The sequence below is a fragment of the Mugil cephalus genome, chromosome 19 (genome assembly GCF_022458985.1).
Source record: "Mugil cephalus isolate CIBA_MC_2020 chromosome 19, CIBA_Mcephalus_1.1, whole genome shotgun sequence".
NCBI classification, from domain to species: domain Eukaryota; kingdom Metazoa; phylum Chordata; class Actinopteri; order Mugiliformes; family Mugilidae; genus Mugil; species Mugil cephalus.
Genome location: NC_061788.1, coordinates 10,704,683 through 10,728,073, shown reverse-complemented (window position 1 = coordinate 10,728,073; position 23,391 = coordinate 10,704,683). Strand labels below are relative to the sequence as shown.

Below are 23,391 nucleotides of genomic sequence, written 5' to 3'. Positions count from 1 at the left end.
GCAGATGTTATGAAAACAAACCGTGCACAGATAATTGATTCATTAGAATCAGTAGCATACGCTCCAAAATTCCACTGCTCCTGGTTTCATATGTATTCATGTCCATGCGTAAGTGAACTGGCTTCTGAAAAGTTTATTTTGCGTTCCTGTTTACCTACCATACTTCTTCCTATTGCTACTATAAAATGTAATGAAAACAAGGATGTGAAAAAACACAACGCAGCCCTCTACCAGTGCGGAAAATTTCCCTTTTTAATCCTACGTGTAAACACTGCAAGGAAGTTGTGTCAAGGACGCAAGATGTTCAGAAGACAAAACGGCAGAGGGACATGCATGTTTGTCCCAAAACACTCCCTTCTGTCCTCAAAGCTGTTCTACTGAACAGAAAGAAAAAAACCTGAATCATTAAGGAGGCGACTAAGGCACATACACATGGGCCAGTGACGTAAATCAGAATCAGAATGACTTTATTATAAATTATTATTACAAAGGAGATGTTAATTAGCTGTATTGTATAATCAAGTTGCTTCATGAGAGTGTGAGGGCTGAAATGTTGTCTTTCAGGAAGGACATATTTTTTACATTAGTCAAAATATTTCTTCCAGTGCCACAGAAATCCAAGCTGGTAAAGCACAACAAGGAAAATGTTTGATTTATCTTCATATCTCCCTCCGTCCCAGTCCCTCCTTTTGCGTCTACTTCTTGCAGAGACGCCAAAGCACACATGAATGAATGTTGTGAATGTGTCTGCGAAAGCAGTGCGTCAACCCCTGTCCCAGGCCCACCCACTCCCAACGCAACAGGGAGCAGGTGCAGAAGTTAAGAATACCAGAGCTCAGTTATCACTCGATTCCTGGGATCCACAAATCATCAGTTTGGTTTCGGCTGGTGAAAAGTATTCAGTGTGTACAAACACGTGTACGACCGAAACAGAAATCCCTCTTTAATGCAATAGCCAGGAAATTGGCTAAAGTGGAGCTGCAGCTTCGTTGTAACAAAACTTTTGTTCTCTTATGATCTTTTTGTCCTCGGTGAGTGTCTCAGCTCCGTTTCATTTAGTCAGATTTCACCTTTGGGAACATGCTCATGCATTCCTTCTCCCCTCAGGTTTATTCTTTTTAACTCCGATAACTCAAACAGGAAATGTTTGGAGCCGCAGTCGTATAAACTTTGAAGCAACACTTAAGATGCATGTCCTCTTCAGTCTCGCAACACCCAGCGGTGGGAACGGTGAAAGTTAAGTTTTTGAAATGTAGTTTTCACTTGTTACGACGTTAGCAATGCAGATATCACCAGGAAAACATTGGGGAGAAAGAAATCCCCGTTATTGAGGCTAAAATTAAAGTTAAATCAGAACAAAAGTGGAGGACTGTGGTTGTTTTGCACGTGAGACATGATAGTGGCATCAGCCATTGAGGTTGTTGAGTAATCAGAAAGTAACACCACATAGTTGGTTACGAGTAGATCAGAAAATGTCACAATCCCCAGGGAACACTCGCCCAGAACTTGTACCACAGTAGGAATTAAACCAGCCCACTCTTGAATCTTAAATCTCCCTTCATCTTTTTCACACGAGCAGTGTATTATTTGTTTTTAATTTAATTGCCAATTTGACACCTCAAAAATAAAGCTTAGGTGTTTTTCTCTCCTAAAAAACAAACACATGATTTAATAGGAATTATTCCCTGATTGTGGCATCTTGACCAGATACCTATATTCTCCAGAAACCTCAGCTTCACATGCCCTTATTAGTATTGTAGCTTAATTATAGGGTGAAGAAACTTAGATTACAGAACAATAAAGGCCGAGGCAGTAGTCTTCACTTCAGCTACCAGCTGTTTCCCAGATGTTTGGCTACTCGCACTCCCTGCAGACCTCGAGGCTAACGTAATCACCCTCCTAAACCATGCCTGGGACTATCTTTAGCTGTGTGTGTATGAGGGAGAGAGAGAGAGAGACCGAGAATGCAAGAGAAATGATTATAGCAATTGACAAAGGGTGAGGGACAGAGTTTTTGTGTGGCTGGAGTCAAAAAAGGATGGAGTTCTTCAAACGAGGGGAAATACTTTTTTACCATTTAGCTTTACTTGTGTGTGTGTGTGTGTGTGTGTGTGTGTGTGTTTTGGGATCTGTCCGAGGCCAAAATGTTCCCTCTCCGTTTTTAGACTCGCAGCGGTACTCAGGAAAGTGTTTTCACCAAAAAAACGCTTTTCATTGACCAAGAATCCTGCGCAGTTTTTGTACCGTTTCTGCCCTGCTTTAACTCACGCTTTGCGAAAAGGAAAATGATTTAAGGTTAACGGGGTGAAAAGAGGGTTTAAAAATGAGGAATTGGTGCTTAAATTGAAACGCCAGCTTTTTCAGCGGGATTTATAGTTTTGTAAACACAGGCAAACCCTCAGATTCCACCCTTATCTGTATTGCGTACACGCTCGTGCAGGATGCAGACGCAGTAACGGGAGCATACATTAGGTAAATATAGTTTTGCTGGGACTGCATCAGACTCCGGAGAGGCTTTGCTGTGCCTGCACTGCGTTTGGTCCTCCTTTTCGGCGGGGCTGGTATTTTGTGCAATTGGAAGTAGACGACGCTTTATTTGACAGATTGATTTGGTTTTGGAATAGCTAGAATTTTTTAGATCAGCATTTCATGCTTTATTACCGTTCCCTGTTGTGGTTTTCCTTTACTGTAACTCTGGCTACACTTTTAACGCTCAGTTCCAGGTGGTTGGCCAGTTTAGCCGGCGGGAATGTGGAAGACTCAGCCATGTATTACACAATGAAGACAAGACGCGTCGTTGCAGTGTTCTCTCTGCTCCTGTAATCAGTTTTTCGGTACACTGACGGTGGCGGCGGAGACGTAGATGAGATGTCTTTAGACATGTCAAGCCTCGGCTGAGACTACCGACAGCTGTGGGCTTCCGCACCAGTTTGAGTAAGACTTAACACGTGCCGCATTCGTCTGTACATCATGTCTCTGCTTTGCCCTGTCTGCACTGTTTGCTCTCGTTCGCGGCCCATGCAGGTAGCTGGTGTTTCTCAGCAAACACACCTGACTTTTGCTCTTTTAGGACTTCATGGTCTGTTTGATTCTAAAAACTGTGCATTGTATTTCATACGGGTTTTAAAAGTGCACTTAAAGCAACATTATGAAACTACTTTGACCTTTAAATTAGTTGCATAACTACCACACTGACTTCTAGTAGAAAGAAATAGGCCTACTTCATACTCGCTCACTCCATGTCCAGATGGTCCGTTCGTACAATGTGTAACTTGGGCACGAGCGTAATCACCCACGAGACATGGAAAACCCCGTACACGTATAAAACAATTTGGTTGTCGCCCTTTGCCTCGTAGCTGATAGTCCGCCACTTAAGTCCGCCACTAAGCTCTGTATGACTTAATAAATCTCTCGTAAGTTTCCCACCCTAAATGATTAGTGAAACAAGCAGAACACGGAAATATTTTAAACCATTTTTTAAGGTAATCAAGAACAAGAACTCCTCTCTATTTGAAAGGAAGATGCTGCCAATGATGGCATCATCTTGTTTTTCCCAGTGCTCAAATTCCACTATCAATTACAATCAAAGTAAAGAACTGTTTTGTTCTTGCGGCAGTGCTACGTCTCCATGGTTTCAGTAGCTATCAACATCACGGTAAAACGCTGGCTTTTAGCTATGGACAGCACCGAAATGAGCGCTAGTCATCGATGGATACATAATATGGATGTTTTAAAAAGTCGTGGGATAGTTCTGTGAGAGTGCCTCATCAGTCACCTCTGACAGACTGGGTACATGACTTGATTGCCAGACCATAAGGAGAAAGTAAAAAATATAAAAAAAAAAAAATAATCACAAGTATTCCAGATCCTGTTTCAGGTCCAGCAAGTGGCAACTCCCATATGCTTTATGAAACGTGTGGATAGTATGTGGATATGTGATTTAACGCCACTCAGTCGCTCTCATCTTTCATCTCTTTAATCGCGTGGTCTCAGAGTTGAGATTAATTAAACCCTCTACCTGCCCACTTCGCGCCGCCAGAGTTTTTTTTTTTTCACCTGTCTTTGTTTCCACTGCAATTCATTAAAATCCCATCGTCTTTTGTCACCGTGTCAGTGCTGATCTTTTCCCATCTCTACACCCTGTTGGAACATTATAAAGGCCGAGCAAAAGGCTGGGAAAGAAAACGGCTCCAATTATTAGCAAGAGCATAAAATACAATAAGCTGGAGGGATTTTTGGACAAATCTGACTTGCTAGTTTTAATCATAAGCCAAGGTTTAGCTGCTAACAAGACAAAGAAGCACATTTCACACAACTGTACGGGTGCCCAGTTGCAAAAATAATAATAATAATAATAGTGATAATTTAAATGAGGCTGTAAGTAGTGCTTTAACTTGAGAGAAACACAGCACATATACGTAACCTTGTGTACATTTTTATGGGGACCTTTGGGGCCTGTTTAGACACGCGGAAGAGAGGCTTCAGTGCACCATCACAGACTTTTCTGCTGACTTGTGACTTCTGACAGTCCTTCATTCTGCTTACAAGCCTGAACTTGAGTTGTTACCACTCGGCTATGTGTCTATTTGTGATTTTTATAGCAGCAATAGGTCCATGCATTGATGGTGCCAGCTGAAGAGGAAGAAGAAGAAGAAGAAGTGTTAAGTGAGGGGGGGGGCTATATAGCCCTGCTTGGAAGTACTGTAATTACCATATCATTTACTACGTGCCTCTCACATACCAGTCATTATGTGTCCACCCTTGTTAAAGGGCAGGTGAAAGCGGGACATCATAAAACATACGTTCATACACTGCAATAATTTATTCTCAAACGACTTTCCTTTGAAACCAGGAGTGGCGTATTTTACCTTGATTACTGATTCACAGCGCGGCACAGACGCAGCACAGAGAGGTAAAGCAGTTTTTCTCCAGATGCAGCCCTTTTTTGCAGACTCATGAAAGAATCTGTGGGTCATCACTCCCCGACTCTGGTGCTGCAGCACTGTAGTGCAAGTCCCGTTAGCAAGAAAAAATAAAGAAAAACTTTTTCAACTTTCCCCATCCTGTGCCGCTGACTGCCTTTGAATATTAGTGCCTCCTTGTTTATTGGGCTTCGGTCGACAATGAGCGGCATCCTGCCTCTTCCTGTACCATTGTCTCTGCGTGTGTTAACCCACCAAGAGCGCCAGGAGTCTAGGGACGCATCTCAGTGCCATTCCTTTCATCCACGGGGTTTCACTTCTCCGACGAGATGCGTTAAACTAATCTCGATCATAGTCACATGAACAGATGAATGGACGTGTGAACGCTTTCATGTATTAGTGCGATCAATCTGCAGATGAAAGGCAGGAGAGGCCGCGAGCCGGAGACGGCGCTGGAGCTCTTCTTAAGTAGCCCAAGTAGTTTCCCTCCCCCTCTTGTCTTTGATACTTCAGTGAGAACCCCTGCCTCCTGTAATGACATGCTTTTGAAGTACAGTAGCTGACTGGTCACACTCGCGTTTCCTTTCTGAGCCCACATGGCCTCCCTCTGGGAGAGAGAGCCCGCTTGGAATTTGTGGCTACGGGGATTGAGGACATCGCATCGATTCCAGAGTCATGATGTGAACCTTCCCTCCATCTTATGTGTGGATATATGCAACTTGGCCTGCTGTGTGTCTGCTGGCAGAGGCGCAGCTTCCTTTCCTGCTTTACTGCCGTTCAAAGACACAGGGCGAGCATTCCTTCAAAGCTGAAGAAGCTCGCCAGTTTAATGACTGCGCTGCATAACTGTGTTTACAATTACTACAAGAACTACAAAATACTAGATTTTTAATGCGGGACTGTAAATAAATGATGTGTAGAACTGGTACTAAAATCTAAATCTTAAAAACTAAAACTCGATAATCGCAATTTAATGTTAAAAAAAAAAGGCTTAAATACAAGCATGTTTTGCTTTGTGGGTCTTAAATTACACTTAGTTGCGTCTTAAATCCTTACGCCCATTTACCGCTTCATTTGCAGCATGACCCCATCAGGCCCCGGCCTATTAGGTTTCTGTTCCTCATTAGTGGGGCCCACCCCGGGGATGTTGATAGTTGAATGACAATAAATTTTACTTTTGAAGTAATAATTTTAAATACTTATGTGTAAAATATGTATTTAGTTTGAAGCCGTGCATGTCTGTGAACACTTTTATGCAAATGTGGAAACCGACGCAATTTAAAAAAATTGTAAACATTCCCAAAGATAGCACATGCGGAGAACCGTGCTCTCTCTAATTACTTGTATTTATACCTCTAGACTGCTGGAGCGTGTTTTAACTAACTAGGTCGTTGTAGGGAGACTGCTGCGATCATCTTAACTATATATAGTGCCAACATGAAAAGGACTGAGGCTATTTTATCGCTGCAGCCTCGGTGCACAATGACTTTCCTTAACAGACTGAAGCCAGTGAATTATCCAAGCCCGCTCGTCTCACGTTGATTCAATTACACAGTCGCTTAGATCGATACTACATAATGTACTGTTGATCCAAAGATCACGGCAGTAGTTAATCAAGCAGAGGTGGTGCGTGGATGCGTTTTCTGTTTGCGGCGTGTTACGTGAAGTAAATCATGACTTTTTAGTGATCCGTTTTTATCTTGTTTTATCTTTAGCGGAGAGATTCCTTATCGGCCTCTTGGCGTGTTTCAGTATTCATTATCATATAATATGTCTCTATCTATGTCTGGGTGTCAGCATAATGAGTCAGTTCACCACAGCTGTGACTGTGCATTAAATGTTTACCTTGGCATCGCCCTCTTCCTTAACAAATATTGGAGCTGTCATATTTGCATAACATGTTTGTCTGAGAGAATCGGTGTGGACTTTTGTGCCACATCGTTACTAGGACTGCGTTTTACTACTGATTTCCTGAATTGATTTGATTTCGATTCGGGATTTAGAAAATCTGTCAGTTTCGGAATAAGCAGTTTGAGAGATTTGTGGTATTTTCGTAATGTGTTTGCCTACCTAGTTGGCACATTTTGCATATGGCTTCGCTTTTGTCGAATCCTTCTGTCGTCACACTGTTCAAATCCAAAATGCTCCCACACACCAGTCTCCAAAACTGACTGTCAGAGTTGAGCTCCTGTCATGTATTTGATCTCCCACACACTTGGACAAATTTTATTGTACACTCCCGGTCCTAGTCGATATGTGGATCTCGTGTTGCAAGACCGCTTCGAAACCTCCAATAAGAGTTTTTTATACAGCTCTTTGAAATGAAGATGGATTTGAATTAGAAAATCCAGTCCACTGTTATTAATATTACTTAGGACGGATCTAGATGACACGGAGCTAGTGTTTTATTGGATGAGAAACCTCATGGCCCTTTTCAAGGTTGAGTCTACGTCACCGCAAAACCGCTGCCTGCAGTGGGTGACTAAATCAAATGTTGCAATTGGATTTCGCCCTGTTCTAATATTTGTTCCTGTTGCCCAGGTCAAAAGTATCTGGATATTGAAAAAAGACACTGATGCCGATTTAACGCACGTTGGAGCGCTGTCTAGAAATCGTTGCCCTGCATATTTTTTCGCCGAGCTTCAAAGCTGCTGATGGCTTTAGCAGAGCTCAGTCTGGCTCCTTCTCCTGTTTCTGGCGGCGTTTTTTTTTTTTTTTTTTTTGTAAAGCCAAGCTTCATGCTCCCGCCGACTTTACTTTGGTGCTGCTTTTCTTATTGCTGCGGTGATGCGTTGACGGGCTGCCGGCCGTCCTTTTTACCACACTAGGTTACTGTAATTCACTGCCAAAAAACTTAACAAAATACCGGCGCGGTGAAGCCCGAGACGAATGTGTAAACAGAGGTGATCGTTATTCTAGCGTGGCAGGAGTTGTTTTATGTGCAGCCGCTGCTGAACCGTGGCGCATCGTGGTTGACAGTAGGGTCTGGGTCGGGTTTCGTGTCGAGTTTCAGTGCACGGGTCCAGTTTCAGCAGTTTCCCCGGCAGCAGCGTGCGCCTGCATGTATGTTAGAGCAGTTGTGGAAAAACCAATGGAGCTGGACCGTGTGCCGGAAGAGCACATACACTGAGCTTCACAGCACCTAATGCACTTCTACTATTTTAAAACGCTGGCTGTAATTATCAGTAATAACCATAGTCATCTATTAGAAATGATTGCCTTTAAAACTATATTACTAAGAGACCTATTTGAACATGAAATACTAATTAAAACTAGGTGTGGATGTGTCTCTCCTGATAGAACCAGTACGAGAATAGAATATGGCAACAGTTTCATTGTTTCTCCGTCCTCCAGCAGTGACCCGGAAAGTATTCTCCCTGCTTTCATCACCCAGCGCCTCTAATGCGTCACTGAGGAGTCGAGGTGTGAGAGCAGAGCTCCTCCTCGGCCGTGCTGTTTTTATTGACGTGTCAAAACGAGCCGCTGGGCTTTCATGGAAACAGCCCTGCTGTAATAACTTCATTCTTAATTTTATTTCCAAGACATACATAGAAGCACGCTACACTAGCAGCAGCAGCAGCAGTTCTGTTTATTTGTGTCATGAAATATAGCTGAATCCTTATATTTTCAGGAGAACCCCAAAAGATTTTTCATCCGCATCACATCTCGAGCTAATTCAGGAAAAAGCAGAACTATAGTTCAGCCAGCCTTATTTTTTTAGTCCGCCTGACCTTAAGGAATTTCACCTACTTGTGGCCTTTCATGACATATTTATTCTATTTCAGTCTCCATAGTCCCCACAGGTCTGTCCTCCTCTTACCAAAATAAACAAAAATGTATTTTGTTTTCTGTGACATTTTGTTTTCTTTCCCACCCCCTCATTATGTCATTTACTTCCCGAATAGCATTCGGTGACTTGCGATGACATTCATTTCATGACATTGTGTTTTTAGTTGCAGATTTCTTTTTTTATTTCCTCTCTCGTTTTCCTGCGTGATGATAAAATAATGGATGAGCGGTTGCGTTCGTGTTATTTTAATGACTTTCTTCTCTCTCCCATTTCCAGACTGCCAAAGGCTACATCCTCCTGTTTGACGTATTGGGTGTAGGGGACGACAAGAACCTCTACGAGCCCGTCTACCCAAAGTGAGTGCAGCACCCGTTCACTCACACACTTGCATGTCATTTTAGGCTGCTTGTATTTATTTGAGGTTTACCGTGTAAATTAAATTATGTTGCAACATGTGTTGTTTGAGGTGATCAGCTAAAATCACGTATATCCTGTAATTCGTTTATATCAACAGTTGCTTTTCCTCTTAGGGGATTGTGCGTTTGCAGCAGTTTGTCTTTGAATATAGTGTCATGTCCGACATTGCCTCGACACCCCTTCGGTATGTAATCAGCTGAGCCTCTTTAGCAGTCCACCAAGCAGCTGTCTGTCAGTCCTGCTGGAAAACGGTGCTCATGGGGATTGGTGATAAATGTTCGCTCATCACCAAAACATGTAATCTTGTTTCGTGCGCCCGGTGGTATTTTTGGAGCAGGAAGTGGCAATGCGGCAGCATTTTTGCAAGTGACAAATACAGTCTAAAAACTTGCCTCTACGGGTTTTGAATGCAGTTTAATGAGGTAAAACGGCAAATTAAACGTATTCAAGTTTGCAGAATCCCCATCCTGCCTTTTCTTCACCCGTTGGTATCGGGCTTGTCGGTGTGTGCGTCACATTCTTAGACAGCATACTTGCAAAGGTCGGGCAGGTCGGGACACGTTCGGAGATCTCTGTAAGCTCTAAAAGTTACAAACATTTAGCAGGTAAGCTCACACGTCGGAAATGAGCCTTTTTCTAATGACATCTTTGTGTGTTCGCCACAGAGGAAGTCCTCGTGTGAAGGTGACCCCGGGTTACAAGGAGGAGCAGTGTGCGCCCGCTCTGTCTTTAGAAATGATGAAGCCCGTGGACCTGGAGGCCCCCATCACCAGGTAGACACACACTCACTCTCAAGCGTGTCTGTGACATCACACAAGCAGAAGCTCCCACAAACACCGAAGCCGTCGTAACATTTCTCGCTCTGCGTCCTAATTTCCAAGCGCTTGCTGTAAAGACAGAGCGGAGTGAATCATGTTTGTCTGCAGCCACCCTCTATTGTGTAGCTTGTGTATTTACATTTCAGATTATTCATTTTAAGCAGATTAAACACAGGTGGGATGTCTTCCATTGAACTTTTCCATCTCACGTTTTTTTTTGCTCAAACTATTTACCACCGGACATTTAAAGACTTTCCACCATGTGTGCGTCTGCGAAGGCCATTTGGCTCCGTAAACGGTTTGATAAAGTCCTTCTTCCTCTAATAGAAAGTGTGTGTTGGCCGAGGGCGCTGCGAGAAGCTGAGCTCCTCTTCTCACGTTTGTAGAGGCGGAAGCACATGAATCTGCAGAAACGGAGGTGGGCTGAGAGCAGAGAGTGGGTGGAAGAATTTACTGATGATCGACGAAAATGACAGAAGTGACATGGAGTTAAGTGTTGCCTGGAGCTCATCTGACTCCAGTCGGCCTCGTTTGTTTGCTGGACGGTGTTTATTCAGACAATAACAAGGCATTTGGAGAATACAAATCGTTTCAGCAGCTTCAATTTGCGTCTTTTTAGTTTGTCGAATGCCGATGTGAGCCCGGTGGCTCGTTGTGCTTGAAATCTTTGGAGGTGGCTCAAGCTAATCTGCAAAATTGGAGGCATCTTTCTTTTTTTTTTTTCCAGTCAGAATCGCCTACACGAAGACACATCCTCATTCCCCTTCTCTTCAGCGGTGCATCCTCTGTTTTTCTGTCATCAAGTAGATAACTGTCAAATTACTACAGCCCCAGCATTGCATCTTAATTTAAGTAAAACAACTTTGTGTAGGCGGGTTTCAGCATTAATGATGAACCCTGCATCGTTACCATAGAAGCTAGCAAATGGGTATTAGAGAAATGTTTTGCCATCCCAGGGAAAGAGTTTGTGTGTCTCTGCTTTTTCCAACCACCGTTTATCTCATCTTCTTCGTGCTTGGTGGGTGCATAGCTGGGGATCCAAGTAAGAGTGGTAAGAGTATCTTGATATGAGCTGTCCACATCTTGTGGCAGAACGATCTTTCACAACGGTATGTTGTCAGTGATGTCCTCATCATTTACAGCCTGCAGCTCATTCGGTCTTTAGCTTGTTGTTTGGACTAACTGCTTTTGATAAAGGTGCATGCCCAGGCTGATTTCTCAAATATAAAACCAATACACAACTTATACTTCTGTTTTTTTTCTCTATGGTGGTTTGAGTTTGCCAGTTTCTGTTTTTGTTCCAGTCACTTACCTTCCCACACATTGAAAACCTTGACGTCTTTGTTTGCCAAGTGACAAGAACTTTCTTTTTCGTGTCGTGTTTTTGTCTGCCTCTTGTTTGTTTCGTCTGCGCCCCGGCGTCCTTTCACCGCTTCTCCTCCGCTGTCTGCACTTGACAGAGATTACAGGGTAGTCATCTGAATGAGAGCACTCTGCTGGCATTTCGCAGTCGCAGCTTGATTGTGCAGGAGATGAGTGGGCGTCTCCTGCTGCGAAGCTGCAGTTAAAGACGCAGCCGCCTCCTCCTCGTCCTCGGCGTCGCTCCGCCGCGCCGATGCCTTTCGCGTCTCTGACTCTCGCTTGCCTCCTCTTGGTCGTCCCGTCGTGCCGGCTTCGAGCGGCAGACAATGAAGCACTTTACACGCGTGAACACACTGTTGTTTGTTCCCGTGTGCGTTAGAGGACAGTGAAACTTGGCACGGGCAGACACGTGGCCTCGTCACAGCTGGCCAGTAAAACTTTCAGGCTTCGCTCAGGGCAGCTGGGTGAAGAATAGTCCACTGTTCATTATCACTTTATGTCGCTTATTTCAATCAAAATACTAAAACCCTGTGTTTTCTCTTCTTTACACCAGCCTGCAGTCTGTCCAGGAGGATTTATTGGTGTGTACCGCTAACGGCTACCTCCACGTGCTGCACTGGGACGGGCTGGGCAGCAATGGACGCAGGGCCATCTGCCTTACTACAATCCCCTTCTCACTAGACCTGCAGTCTGCTCGAGGTTAGAGAAAACCCACACACGACGTAACACGGGAGCTCCCTTGCTATTTGCTATTATTATTATGATGTAAACATTATCGTTATGCACGCAGGTGGTCCCTCTCTGGACCTGGAGGGAGTTCACATCCGCTGCATGGAGTACTGCGTGAGCCTGGACGGCTTTGCCGTGGTACTGAGTGACGGACGCCTGGGCTTCATCACGCCGCTGAGCGACACCATCAGCGCAGATGTAAGGACACACACGCAACATGGGGTGTCGCTGCAGGCACCAGATTGGTAACCTGCAAAATCAAAAAGGAAAACGCAGAGCGGGATTGTTGCCGCCGGTGGGAAAAATCTATTCCTGATTCAAGAACTGAGAGCTCAGCTTAAACCAGGAGTAGTGTGCGGGGCTCTTTTTCTGCACAGCAGCCCCGAGGGGTTGTTAAATGTCTGCACGTAGAGTAACAGCGTACTTGGTGACCGATTCTGTCAAAAGACTACTGTTAACGCACGTTGCTGCATGTTCGCAGGTAAAAGTCGAGCCTTTTAAGGTGAGATTGTGTAGCCTGAGTGGTTAATCGAGGGTCAAATTAGAGGGGAGAGGAGTGGGAATTAAAACAAATCTTACACACAGTTCCCAATTTTCAGTAAGTATTCTTAGAATATGCTTAAATATTCTGCCTGTTTCACTTTAGATGCCCTTAACGCATGACGCCGCACTTTAAAACAACTCTTTTCACCTGCTTTATTGATGATTCGCTTATTAAGGAGTATCCCACGTTTGTCCACGAAACAGCTTTTGAATCGTATCCTGTTTGTGTGTCCAGCAGCTGCAGGGCGTCTGGGCAGCAGATGTGACCGACGGCACCTGCGTCGCCATCAACAACAAGTACAGGCTGATGGCGTTCGGCTGCGCCAGGTACATATCTGTGCAACTGTCCCTCTCTGTCCGTCTCCATCTTTACAATACAGTGCTGAGGAGAACACTTGTGTTTGTTTGTTTGCGTGTCACGGGGAGACCGCTGTCCAGGTGGTGTGTGTCCAGTGTGAGAATCTGTCAGTTTGCGTTTGCAGAGGCCGCCTCGCGTGTGCTTGTCAGGGGCTCCTCGTGGATTATTATGCATTCTGCCGTGTTGGCAGGAATTTCTCTCCTCGCTGCTTCCTCCGTTTTGTACAAGATTCTCAACCGCACTGAAATAATCCGAGCACACGGCGTTCTCTGTGCGATTACTGACCAGACAGTCCTCGGAAGAGAACGTATATCTTCATTTCAAGCTGTTTGTGTGAAGGACGGGGTGAATGCACACGTTTGTAAGCACACCCACGGAAACAATAGCTTTTTACTCAGAAGAAATTAGATTCTTAAATTAAATCCTCTGTGATTAATCAGTTGCAATCAAACCCAGTGCAAGAAATAACCTTGATGATGATCTTTTGATGTTGCATTTAAATTAATGTGCAATCAAGTGCACAGACATGCTGAGAGCATCTCCAAGAATAAACCTGTATCTCTGAGATAACGATCCAACAACACACACACACACACGCATTCTGATCCTCAAATTAGCTGCTTCAGGTCCCGTGTGATACTTCTCGCCTTATGTTACAGCCGTTAAAGTGCTTGTTCTCATTGCAGCGGCTCAGTGCTGGTGTACATGATAGACACCACAACAGGATCCATGCAGCTCTCCCACAAACTGGAGCTCACCCCAAAACACTATCCAGGTATGACTTTGTATCATCTCCACGTGTCTCTTTCCTTCAGCACCTTCTGTTTACCTTCCGCTTTATCTTAACCTGTTCTGCCTTATCATACACTTTACAAATTCCTCTTTGAGATTACTCACATTCCACCAGCGGTCTCTGTCTCTCTTGGGTTTACGTGCCTGTGATTCCCTCAGTTCACGTCTGGTTCAATCAGACCGTGATGGGATCCAAACCCATAGCTCCCCCTAGTGGATGAACTCTAATATAGAGCCGTCAGCATTTAAGCAATGACGCTGGCTGTTGTGTTCCTCTTTTAGAAGTTAATTCATATGTAACATTTTATGCATTATTATATTTGCTTTATGTGGGATTTTTTTTTGTAGGATATAAGATAAATTTAAAAATGCTTTGCATCAACTAGAGTTTGCATCAAATAATTACATTGCTTTTGGTCATTGTAAAGTTGGAAAACAAAAAAGGAAATAACTCTGAATCCTTCGCCCGTTCAGACATCTACAACAAGACAGGCCCCGTCAAACTAATCTGCTGGTCACCTGACTTCAGCGTCGTCATGGTTACGTGGGAGTGTGGCGGCCTGTCGCTCTGGAGCGTCTTTGGAGCTCACCTCATCTGCACTCTGGGAGAGGACTTTGCGTAAGTGGACGCACACACACACAGAGCTTCAACGTACATACTTTTTTTAGTCTGTTAAAAAAAAAAACACAACATAACACTATTATTTTGTGTTTTTTCCCTCAGGTATCGTTCTGATGGTACCAAAAAGGAACCCCTTAAAATCAGCTCTATGGTACGTGGATGTAGTTTTAACATAATTTTTAATTAAACAGAAGTAACACACGTCAATACAATTTGCCTTGACGTGTGACATTTTTTTGTGTCTACTAAAAGAGCTGGGGAGCTGAGGGCTATCACTTGTGGGTGCTCCCTACCAAAGGGGAGAGGAGGCGACAAGAGGAGCAGGAGGACGTGGAGATGGTCGCACCTCCCAACTCCTCCCCGCAGGCCGGCATACTGCAGTTCCACTTCATTAAAAGCGCCCTCACAGTCAACCCCTGCACGGTGAGCACACAACCCATCACGGCACACGCGCAGACGCACCATTAAACATGCACGCGTTCATTTTTACTCTTCTCTCTCTGGGGCTGCACAGAGCAACCAGGAGCAGGTGCTGCTTCACGGCGAAGACCGACTCTACCTGACCTGTGGCGACCCCACGCAGATGCACGGCGCCTCTGACACGCACCCGCACATACGCCCGCACGACGGCAGCCCGCTGCACCAACCCCCCAACCCCGACTCCTCTCTCTCTCAGGGACTCAGCACTTTACTGGGACACAAGCACTGGCACGTGGTCCAGGTAATGACACCTGAGAATATGTCTTGGTGGTCACATGTCACAAATCCCAAGTAAATAGTGGTAATTATACTCACATTGCTTAACTTAAAAGTACCTATTTGTTTATAGCTGAATGGATGTGACTTTTTTTTGTCGTTACAGATTCACAGCACATACCTAGAGAGCAACTGGCCTATCCGGGTGAGTGTGTGAATGTGAATGTGTGTTCTGGATTTTTGGTCCACCGGGTCGTGTGTCAAGAAGTAGGCCAGGGCTCCTGCCACATTCCTGTGTTAACATAGTAAACTTATTGTGCCACAAGCTTAAGTGTGTGTGTGCATACGCAGCATTGTTGTAATACAAGGTGTAAGCTAGATAAAAAAAAAAAAAGAAAATATGTCACGTTACTGTTCTGTTCAGTTTTATGAGGTTATTTTAAATCCTGTGTCAACACTTGACGTTGTTAAACTGTTTGCCTTACACTCCATATGTCTGTGTGTGCAGTTCGCAGCCATAGACACAGCAGGACAATGTATGGCTGTAGCAGGGAGACGGGGGTTTGCACACTACTCGTTATTCACAAGGAAATGGAAGCTGTTTGGGAATATCACTCAGGTGTGGTTACACTTTGGACTGAAGGATTGAAATCAGCCAAAAAAGCCAGCACAGCTACCAATACCGTTTATTTCTCTGCAGGAGCAGAACATGACGGTGACGGGAGGTCTGGCGTGGTGGAACGACTTTGTGGTGGTGGCCTGTTACAATTTCATAGACCAGCAAGAGCAGGTGAGAGTGGCACACGCGTTATTTCACCATGATTACAATAAAATCCTTCAAAATATGTATCCGCTATGTGTTGTCTAACTGTCTTGGTCTAATCATGTGTTCAATCTAGTTGAGACTCTATCACCGCTCAACCAACCTGGACAATGCCTTCGCCTCGGTCACTAAGCTGCACTCAGACACTCTGCTGCTCAACGTCTTCAGAGACATGGTCATCCTGTTCAGAGCAGACTGCTCCATCTGCCTCTATAGTATAGAGAGAAGGAATGACATGTGGGTGCTTGTTCATACAACTCAAACATAACTTAAAAGGATATTTTTTCATCCAACTTTTCCTTATAGCCTATAACTTGTAACATGGTAATAAACTGTGCCTTGATGAATAAAGTGTCTGAACATTTTGTAAGGGCAACATTTTGAACTGATTAATTGATGGAATGTTTTATCAAATACTCAAAAGAAATGCTCATACTGTTTAGAACAGTGTCTGTTTCTTCTTTTCTTTCTCCATGTCATCACTCGTCATGATAATGTTAGGTAATCACGTTATTCTTCCTCATTTACCCCAGAAAAAAAGAGGCTTTAATAAAAAGCTTTTGACTTAAAAGTGACACGCCATGAAACTACTTGATGGCTGGCCCACACAAGATTAGGATTAAGTGGTCATAATGTTATGCCAGATCAGTGTACGTGCCAGCATTGCATAATAAAGACTTAGCTTGATTTGTTTTTCCTGCGTAACGTCCTGACTCTGACTTGTTCCTACGATTTCCAGTCCAAACCCAACAGCCAGTGTGGAGTTGCTGCAGGAGGTGTCGATGTCCCGCTACATCCCTCACCCAGGCCTCGTGGTGTCTGTCACGCTAACGTCGGTGCGCACGGAGACTGGCATCACATTGAAAGCCCCGCAGCAGGTAACACACTAACTAACACACACACACACAAGCATTCTTTGAGATATAACTACAGGTGTATTAATACTTGTCACGTGTGTGTGCGTGTCCCTGTCAGGCCTGCATGGCAGAGAGCATCATGTTGAATCTGGCTGGCCAGTTGATCATGCTACAGAGGGACCGTTCGGGACCGCAGGTACGAGAGAAAGAGACGCCTGCCGTCAACAAGAAGCTGGTAAGTCTGAGCATGTCTCGGAGATTTTCAGATTTTTAAATTTTCTGTCACGTTTTCTGCAAAGCCACATATGTAAATAATAATAGATTATCATGATTAATATGATTAAAGATGTTAACACAGTTAACTCCTCTGCAGTATAGAAAGACTGTGAATGTCCCTTATGTTTATGTTCATTTAAAAAGGACATTAGTAAGATGGAGGTCTTTCTGGTCCTTCTGGCAACGCATTTCGGGCAGTTTGTCCAAATAGAGTTAACGTTGCAAAAATGAGGAGTTGATCCATTAGTGACAGGCAGCAGAACCAACCGATAAACATGCAAGACGCTAAACAACGCGTTGGACCTCTCCAAGGGAAATTTGAATTAAAAAAAAAAAAAAACGAGATGGAACAGTCAACCAACATAATGCATTGTGCAGGAAGGAGTTTCAGCAGCTACTAAGACGTGCTAACTTGTTGACATTGTCTGACAGGAGAGCTAACCACTTGTTATTTGAAATGTCTGTAACTGATAACAGTGGTGAGATATCTGCAAGCCAGCATTGCCAGCCGCCTTTGTCTCGGTTTGAGCTGGGTGACACGTTAGCCAAAGTGCTAGCAGAATTCACAAACTAACGTATGCTTGGTGTTAATGTGGTGTTTTAAGCTGAAAGAAAACTTGTTAAGTTGTTTTAAACTGTTATGCATATGCATAACCTTCTTTCTTGCGTCTGTTCGCTCATGCAAAATGAAACGCGATTAATATAGATTACAAATGAATGATATTTAATCACGATTAATCAAAATTAATCTACAGCAATCAGATTAAAAATATGAATTGTTTGACAGCACTGGTACAGATACGTGCTCAAACTCATTTGCCTTCCATAAAATTTGAATAACTAATCTAAATAGCATTTCACATATTAATTACCAAATCTATTTCCCTTCTCCATTAGCTACCATTTTGTCCTCCTGTGGTGCTGGCCCAGTGCGTGGAGAACGTGTGGACGACCTGTCGCACCAACAAGAAGAAGCGCCATCTGCTGGAGGCGCTGTGGTTGTCCTGTGGCGAGGCGGGCATGAAAGTTTGGTTGCCCCTGTTCCCCCGGGACCACCGCAAGCCCCACTCCTTCCTCTCCAGGCGCATAATGCTGCCTTTCCACATCAACATCTATCCGCTGGCTGTGCTGTTTGAAGACGCCCTGGTACTGGGGGCCACCAACGAGACCGTGCTCTACGACGGGCTACAGGGGTCCTCGGAGCCGCTGGAGGCTCTGTTCCCCTACTGCACCGTGGAGAGGACCTCCCAGATCTACCTCCACCACATCCTGAGGCAGCTGCTGGTTCGCAACTTGGGTGAACAGGTACGTGGATCCGAGAGCCCTTTAGTCTCTTTATTTGTGGACATTACACTGAGCTCATGCTCCTTCGTGTCTCCTCTCTCAGGCTTTGATGCTGGCTCAGTCTTGTGCCTCGCTCCCCTACTTCCCTCATGTCATGGAGCTCATGGTCCACGTGGTACTGGAAGAGGAGGCGACATCGCGGGAGCCCATACCCGACCCTCTGCTGCCCACCGTGGCCAAGTTCATCACCGAGTTCCCCCTCTTCCTCCAGACCATCGTCCACTGTGCCAGGAAGACCGAGTACGCCCTGTGGAACTACCTGTTTGCAGCCGTGGGAAACCCCAAAGATCTCTTTGAAGAGTGTCTCATGGCTCAGGATCTGGACACGGCAGCCTCTTACCTGATTATACTGCAGGTAGAGCGCATACTACACGCACCTGGCAGTGATTGTTGAGCATTTATATCTTCAGACAGAAAAATAGAAAGTCTTTCTTTTCATTTCTTCCCGTAAAGAACATGGAGGTTCCAGCAGTCAGCAGGCAGCATGCCACTCTACTCTTCAACACAGCACTCGAGCAGGGCAAGTGGGACCTCTGCCGGCACATGATCCGATTCCTCAAAGCCATTGGCTCGGGGGAGACGGAAACTCCGCCCCCGACACCCACCACTCAGGTGAGGAGTTTCTCAGTGTTCTTTCCTTTAACCAACTTGGTTGTAATAGTCGGCAAAGAAAAGGCCTTGTCTGCCTTCAGGAGAGTGGATAGTGAAATCCTAATCACGTCCAGGATTTTGTATCTCATCAGTGTTCGTAATCAGATCGTTAGCGATTAATAATGATGCAAATAATGGACAAAAACGGCTGCAATAAGATCAGTAGAGATATGCTCGTTAAAAGCAGAGGCTGTAAAAAGTCACTCAGTTCAAATTCAGAGACATAACTGATTTTATACCAGACTATAAAGCTGAATTTCTGCTGTAAAGTTGGACGTTTTAACATCTATGGAGAATGATTCATTTGTGGAGTGAGCCTCAAGTGGCCACTCGTGGAACTGCAGTTTGTATTACCGCCATCTTCTACTGTAGTTTCGTTTTTCAGCGCAACGGACATGATTATGACCACTCAGCTGTGCTTGACCCAGTAAATGTGAGGATGCTTATGCTTTGTATACACTGACATTGCACTGAAACATGAGCATGAATGTGTGTGTGTGTGTCTTTAGGAACCCAGCTCAACTGGGGGTTTCGAGTTCTTTAGAAATCGCAGCATCAGCTTGTCTCAGTCAGCTGACTCCGTCGCTACAGGAAAGTTCAACCTCCAGAAGACCTTCAGCATGCCCACGGGAGCTTCTGCTAAAGGGTAAACAAACCTACACACACTGATACACACTAGTGAACACAGACTTTGAATCCTCGCTCTGTTAAATCTAATCGTTTCTACATTTTTTTATTTATTGTTTTCTCCTGTCAGCCGGGATGTGGAGTGTGCGGAGAACATGTACATCGACATGATGCTGTGGCGCCACGCCCGCCACCTCCTGGAGCAGGTGCGCCTCCGAGACCTGGGGTGCTTCTCCGCTCAGCTGGGCTTCGAGCTCATTGGCTGGCTGTGCCGTGAGCGGAACCGCGTGGCCCGGGTTGAGGATTTCGTTTCCGCGCTGAAGAAACTCCATAAGGATTTCCTCTGGCCGTTCCCCGTCATTCCCGTGGGGAGTCTCAGCTCGCCCCTGAAGAACGGGCGCTGTCGCACGGGTGAGTGGTGGATAATGTAAAAGACGTTTGTCGTGCAATGATTTAATAGCTGTTCGGTATGTAAACTGTCTTGCTTTAACTCTTTCAGTGCTGAGCACGCGGCTGTTGAAGTCGCAGTCAGCCGACAGCCTCCTGAACAGCGACATGGACACGGCGCCGCCGCGGACGTCTCCCAGCAACCACACCTGGATGGACGGGCTCAGCCAGAGACCCAAAGACATGGACGCGGCCTCGTCGGCTCACTCCAACCAACACTCGCCGCAGACGCACGACGCCTTCCTGTCGCTGCTCACCAACAAAGGTAAAAAGAGCCTCAGCAGTCACGCTGCCTTCAAAACGTTCGAGTTCTCCAGCTTTATTTTCTCACCTTCAACGTCTCGCCCCCTGTAGTCGAGGAGTACAGCATCGGCTCGGCCACGGACCTGACGGAGACCAGCTCGGTGGTGGACGGCGACTGGACGATGGTGGACGAGAACTCCTCCACCCTGAGCCTGAGCCAGGCCGAGCTGGAGCACATCTCCATGGAGCTGGCCAACAAAGGGCCGCACAAGTCGCAGGTGCAGCTCAGGTGAGGCGTCTTTTTCCGGCCACGTCTACGTCCTCGTTTGTGAGAGTGAGTGTCTGACGGCCGAGGCCTCTCTGCGTCCTTCAGGTACCTCCTGCACGTGTTCATGGAGGCGGGATGCCTGGAGTGGTGCGTGGTGATCGGGTTGATCCTGCGGGACGCGAACGTCATCAAGCAGGTGATCAGCTTCCTGGACAGCCCGGAGGTTCCTCCAGAAACGGTGCAAAGCGTCCGAAGCGGCTTGTTGGCCGTCGACGCGTGGGCTTCCGCCGACTGGTGGGTGAAACACGAGTCTCTTCCGTTGCGTGCGTCGTTTGAGCCGGTCTTATCTCGCTGACCCTCGTTTTTTTTTCTCCAGCCAGGGGTACAAACCATTTCTCAACCTGATCCAGCCGCAGCTGCAGCAGCTGATGGAGTCGGCGTCGGAGCAGGTGCAGCCCGAAGCCTTCCAGCCCGCCATCCAGAGCTCCAAGCTCGCCGCCTCCGAGGGGCTGGGGGGGTCGGCGGTACCACGGGTAGAGGACAGCAGGGGAGCGGCGGCTCCGCTGGGCCTGGCCCTGCCCTCCCTGGAGCCGCCGGGAGGCTTCTCCCGTCCCGCCTCCGAGGACTGTCCTCCGGAGCAGACGGAGGAGCAGGGAGAGGAGGAGGGAGCCTACGACTGCACCTTGTCCTGAGCCTCTCCCGGACTCTCGAGCAGAAAAGAGAGCTGTGGCTGATTGGAAATAGACTTTATTTTTGTGTGTGTGTGCGTGCGTGTGCGCGTGTGTGAACAGGAAGTACCTCTCGTGCCGGTTCTTACCCCAGTCAGTATTATCCACTCTTCAGATTCACCCTTCACGCGTGGAGGATAATGAGCTACCGACTGGAACAAAGACACGGCAGCAGACAGGGTTCAGGACTCATTTCACTAAAAATGTCCTGTGTCAGTTATTTTCCACTTGTTGCGCTTTCTTTTCTTTTCTCTCTTTTTTTTTTAAAATCAAACTCGATCCAGACTAAAAGCTCCGTCGTTTCGCCCGAGCGACGGAATCGGTTCAGAGGCTCCATCTTTTTCGTCGCGCCGCGTCGCTGAAGTCGAACAAAGCTCCGGTTTCGTGAAACCGCGGACGGGATGAGCTGAAGTGCGTCTGAGCCCGCGGCGAGCAGGAGGTGTTTCATACTTTCATACCTCATATTGGTTTTAAGATATTTTGTGATACCTTTTTGGATGACGTGTACAGGATAGCGGTATTTTTCTATCGGTCATGCCTTGCGCCCCCTCCCATTCCCCCCCCCCCCTCCCCCTGGAGGAAGAAATGAGAAAAAAAGAAAAAGTTCTCGGTATGAATTCTGTGTAATTCTTGAGAAAGCGACGACCTTAAGGTTTCTAAGAAAACGCTCTCAGAGGAAAATCCACTGTTGTGAGTGCAGACTAGTTTCTTACCACTGATCAGTACCTCCATTTGTGTATTTTTTTTTTCTTTCTCTTCATATGCCTAGACCTTACGGAGGCGTGCTCTTATATGCGTCGTCAGCTCTTACATGCGTGGGCCGAGCTGATCAGGGTTGAGCAGATTTTAAGTTTGTGGCATGTTTGGACTTAAAAAAAACAAAAAAAAAACATGCTGCAAAAACCAAATCATGTGACGCTTTATTCAGCTTTTTTAAATTTGTGCGTCCCTATCCGAGAGCTTGTGTGCAGAGCAGGTCATTACTGCGTTATTAAAGCCATTCTCTATATTCGTCTCTTATAACGGGAGCTTCGTTTAGATTCCCTCGTGAGCAGTGTTAAGACCGACACGTCAGTATCGCGTTTTATTTTTTAAGTCGGTGGGGAGGATTTAGTTTCCTCTTCGAGACGACGATCTGTGTGGATTGAACCGAGTGCGTTGTGTTCATGACGTGTTGACCTGATTGATTTAATCGTGTTAGTCCTCTTTATTATTTATTAGCATTATAGCTGAGTGATAAAGGCTGAATTGATAAATGGACACTGATAAGACCCCTTCTCCCCATTAACTATCAAAGTATAAAAGATTCATCCCAGACTTGTCAGTATTATATTGTGCAATGTATTGAAAGAAATGTTACTCAGCTTTATTTAGTTTACTCGTAATTACTTTGACCCCCCCCACACACACACACATACATCTTCTCCAGCTGTTTGCTTTCCACCACAGACCAAATCCTTTTGGCTCAGAGTCGGCCGTTGTTTTTCCGTTGATGTTGAAATAGTTTGTTCCATGTGTTGTTTGAACACTCTGACGAGGCGCCGCTCTGCGCTCGGCTGCTCCGCCTCGCGAGCTTTACTTGAAAACGGTAACTTTGATGAACCAAAGACTTTACGTCCAGAGGCCTTCTGTTTCAACCCCGTTGCTTCGATCCAATGTGACATTAAGCAGAGGGAAACGAATCCTCACACACAACCCCCGTCCCCCCACCTTCTCTGATCAGAAACAACTATTGCTCAGAACTAATGCTGACGGCATACGAGACAATTTCCTACGGAAATGAATATTTCAGATATTACGGTTCCCTCGTGCGGGTGAGGAGCGGTCGTCGAGTGTCTCGTGGTACTTGGACAGCGCCCCCCCCAACTCCTCCCCTCCCCTGCTCTGTACAGTTTATTGCCTATTTACTCAGAACGAAGTTGGAATTCTGGGGAAGCAGGCGTCATCAATGCAGTGTAAAGATACTCTCTTGTACATTTGCCTTTTCTACTCATATTTGGTTTTCTACTTCATTTTTTTCCCCCCCTTGTACATAAAGATCAATAAATTATTTTTAAAACGGTGTCTTTTTGTGTGCG

General features: G+C 45.7%; 1 protein-coding gene across 2 annotated transcripts in view; it reads left to right on the top strand.

Moving 5' to 3' along the window:
* The window catches only part of ric1 (RIC1 homolog, RAB6A GEF complex partner 1), a 33,334-nt gene extending 9,959 nt beyond the window's left edge, over positions 1 to 23,375 (top strand). The window contains exons 3-27 of one of the 2 annotated variants that reach the window (XM_047570729.1): positions 8,989 to 9,068; positions 9,795 to 9,902; positions 11,863 to 12,008; positions 12,100 to 12,236; positions 12,820 to 12,908; positions 13,626 to 13,714; positions 14,206 to 14,350; positions 14,456 to 14,504; positions 14,606 to 14,776; positions 14,868 to 15,074; positions 15,216 to 15,254; positions 15,558 to 15,668; positions 15,750 to 15,839; positions 15,949 to 16,109; positions 16,612 to 16,750; positions 16,848 to 16,964; positions 17,903 to 18,310; positions 18,393 to 18,704; positions 18,803 to 18,961; positions 19,510 to 19,646; positions 19,758 to 20,038; positions 20,127 to 20,339; positions 20,429 to 20,606; positions 20,691 to 20,879; positions 20,962 to 23,375. In XM_047570729.1, the coding sequence (XP_047426685.1) occupies positions 8,989 to 9,068; positions 9,795 to 9,902; positions 11,863 to 12,008; positions 12,100 to 12,236; positions 12,820 to 12,908; positions 13,626 to 13,714; positions 14,206 to 14,350; positions 14,456 to 14,504; positions 14,606 to 14,776; positions 14,868 to 15,074; positions 15,216 to 15,254; positions 15,558 to 15,668; positions 15,750 to 15,839; positions 15,949 to 16,109; positions 16,612 to 16,750; positions 16,848 to 16,964; positions 17,903 to 18,310; positions 18,393 to 18,704; positions 18,803 to 18,961; positions 19,510 to 19,646; positions 19,758 to 20,038; positions 20,127 to 20,339; positions 20,429 to 20,606; positions 20,691 to 20,879; positions 20,962 to 21,277 (4,071 nt within the window). In that variant the 3' untranslated portion in view covers positions 21,278 to 23,375. Of the gene's footprint in view, positions 1 to 8,988; positions 9,069 to 9,794; positions 9,903 to 11,862; positions 12,009 to 12,099; positions 12,237 to 12,816; positions 12,909 to 13,625; positions 13,715 to 14,205; positions 14,351 to 14,455; positions 14,505 to 14,605; positions 14,777 to 14,867; positions 15,075 to 15,215; positions 15,255 to 15,557; positions 15,669 to 15,749; positions 15,840 to 15,948; positions 16,110 to 16,611; positions 16,751 to 16,847; positions 16,965 to 17,902; positions 18,311 to 18,392; positions 18,705 to 18,802; positions 18,962 to 19,509; positions 19,647 to 19,757; positions 20,039 to 20,126; positions 20,340 to 20,428; positions 20,607 to 20,690; positions 20,880 to 20,961 lie in introns of both variants that reach the window. The other variant, XM_047570727.1, reaches the window with a different exon arrangement.
* The last annotated feature ends 16 nt before the right edge of the window (positions 23,376 to 23,391 follow it).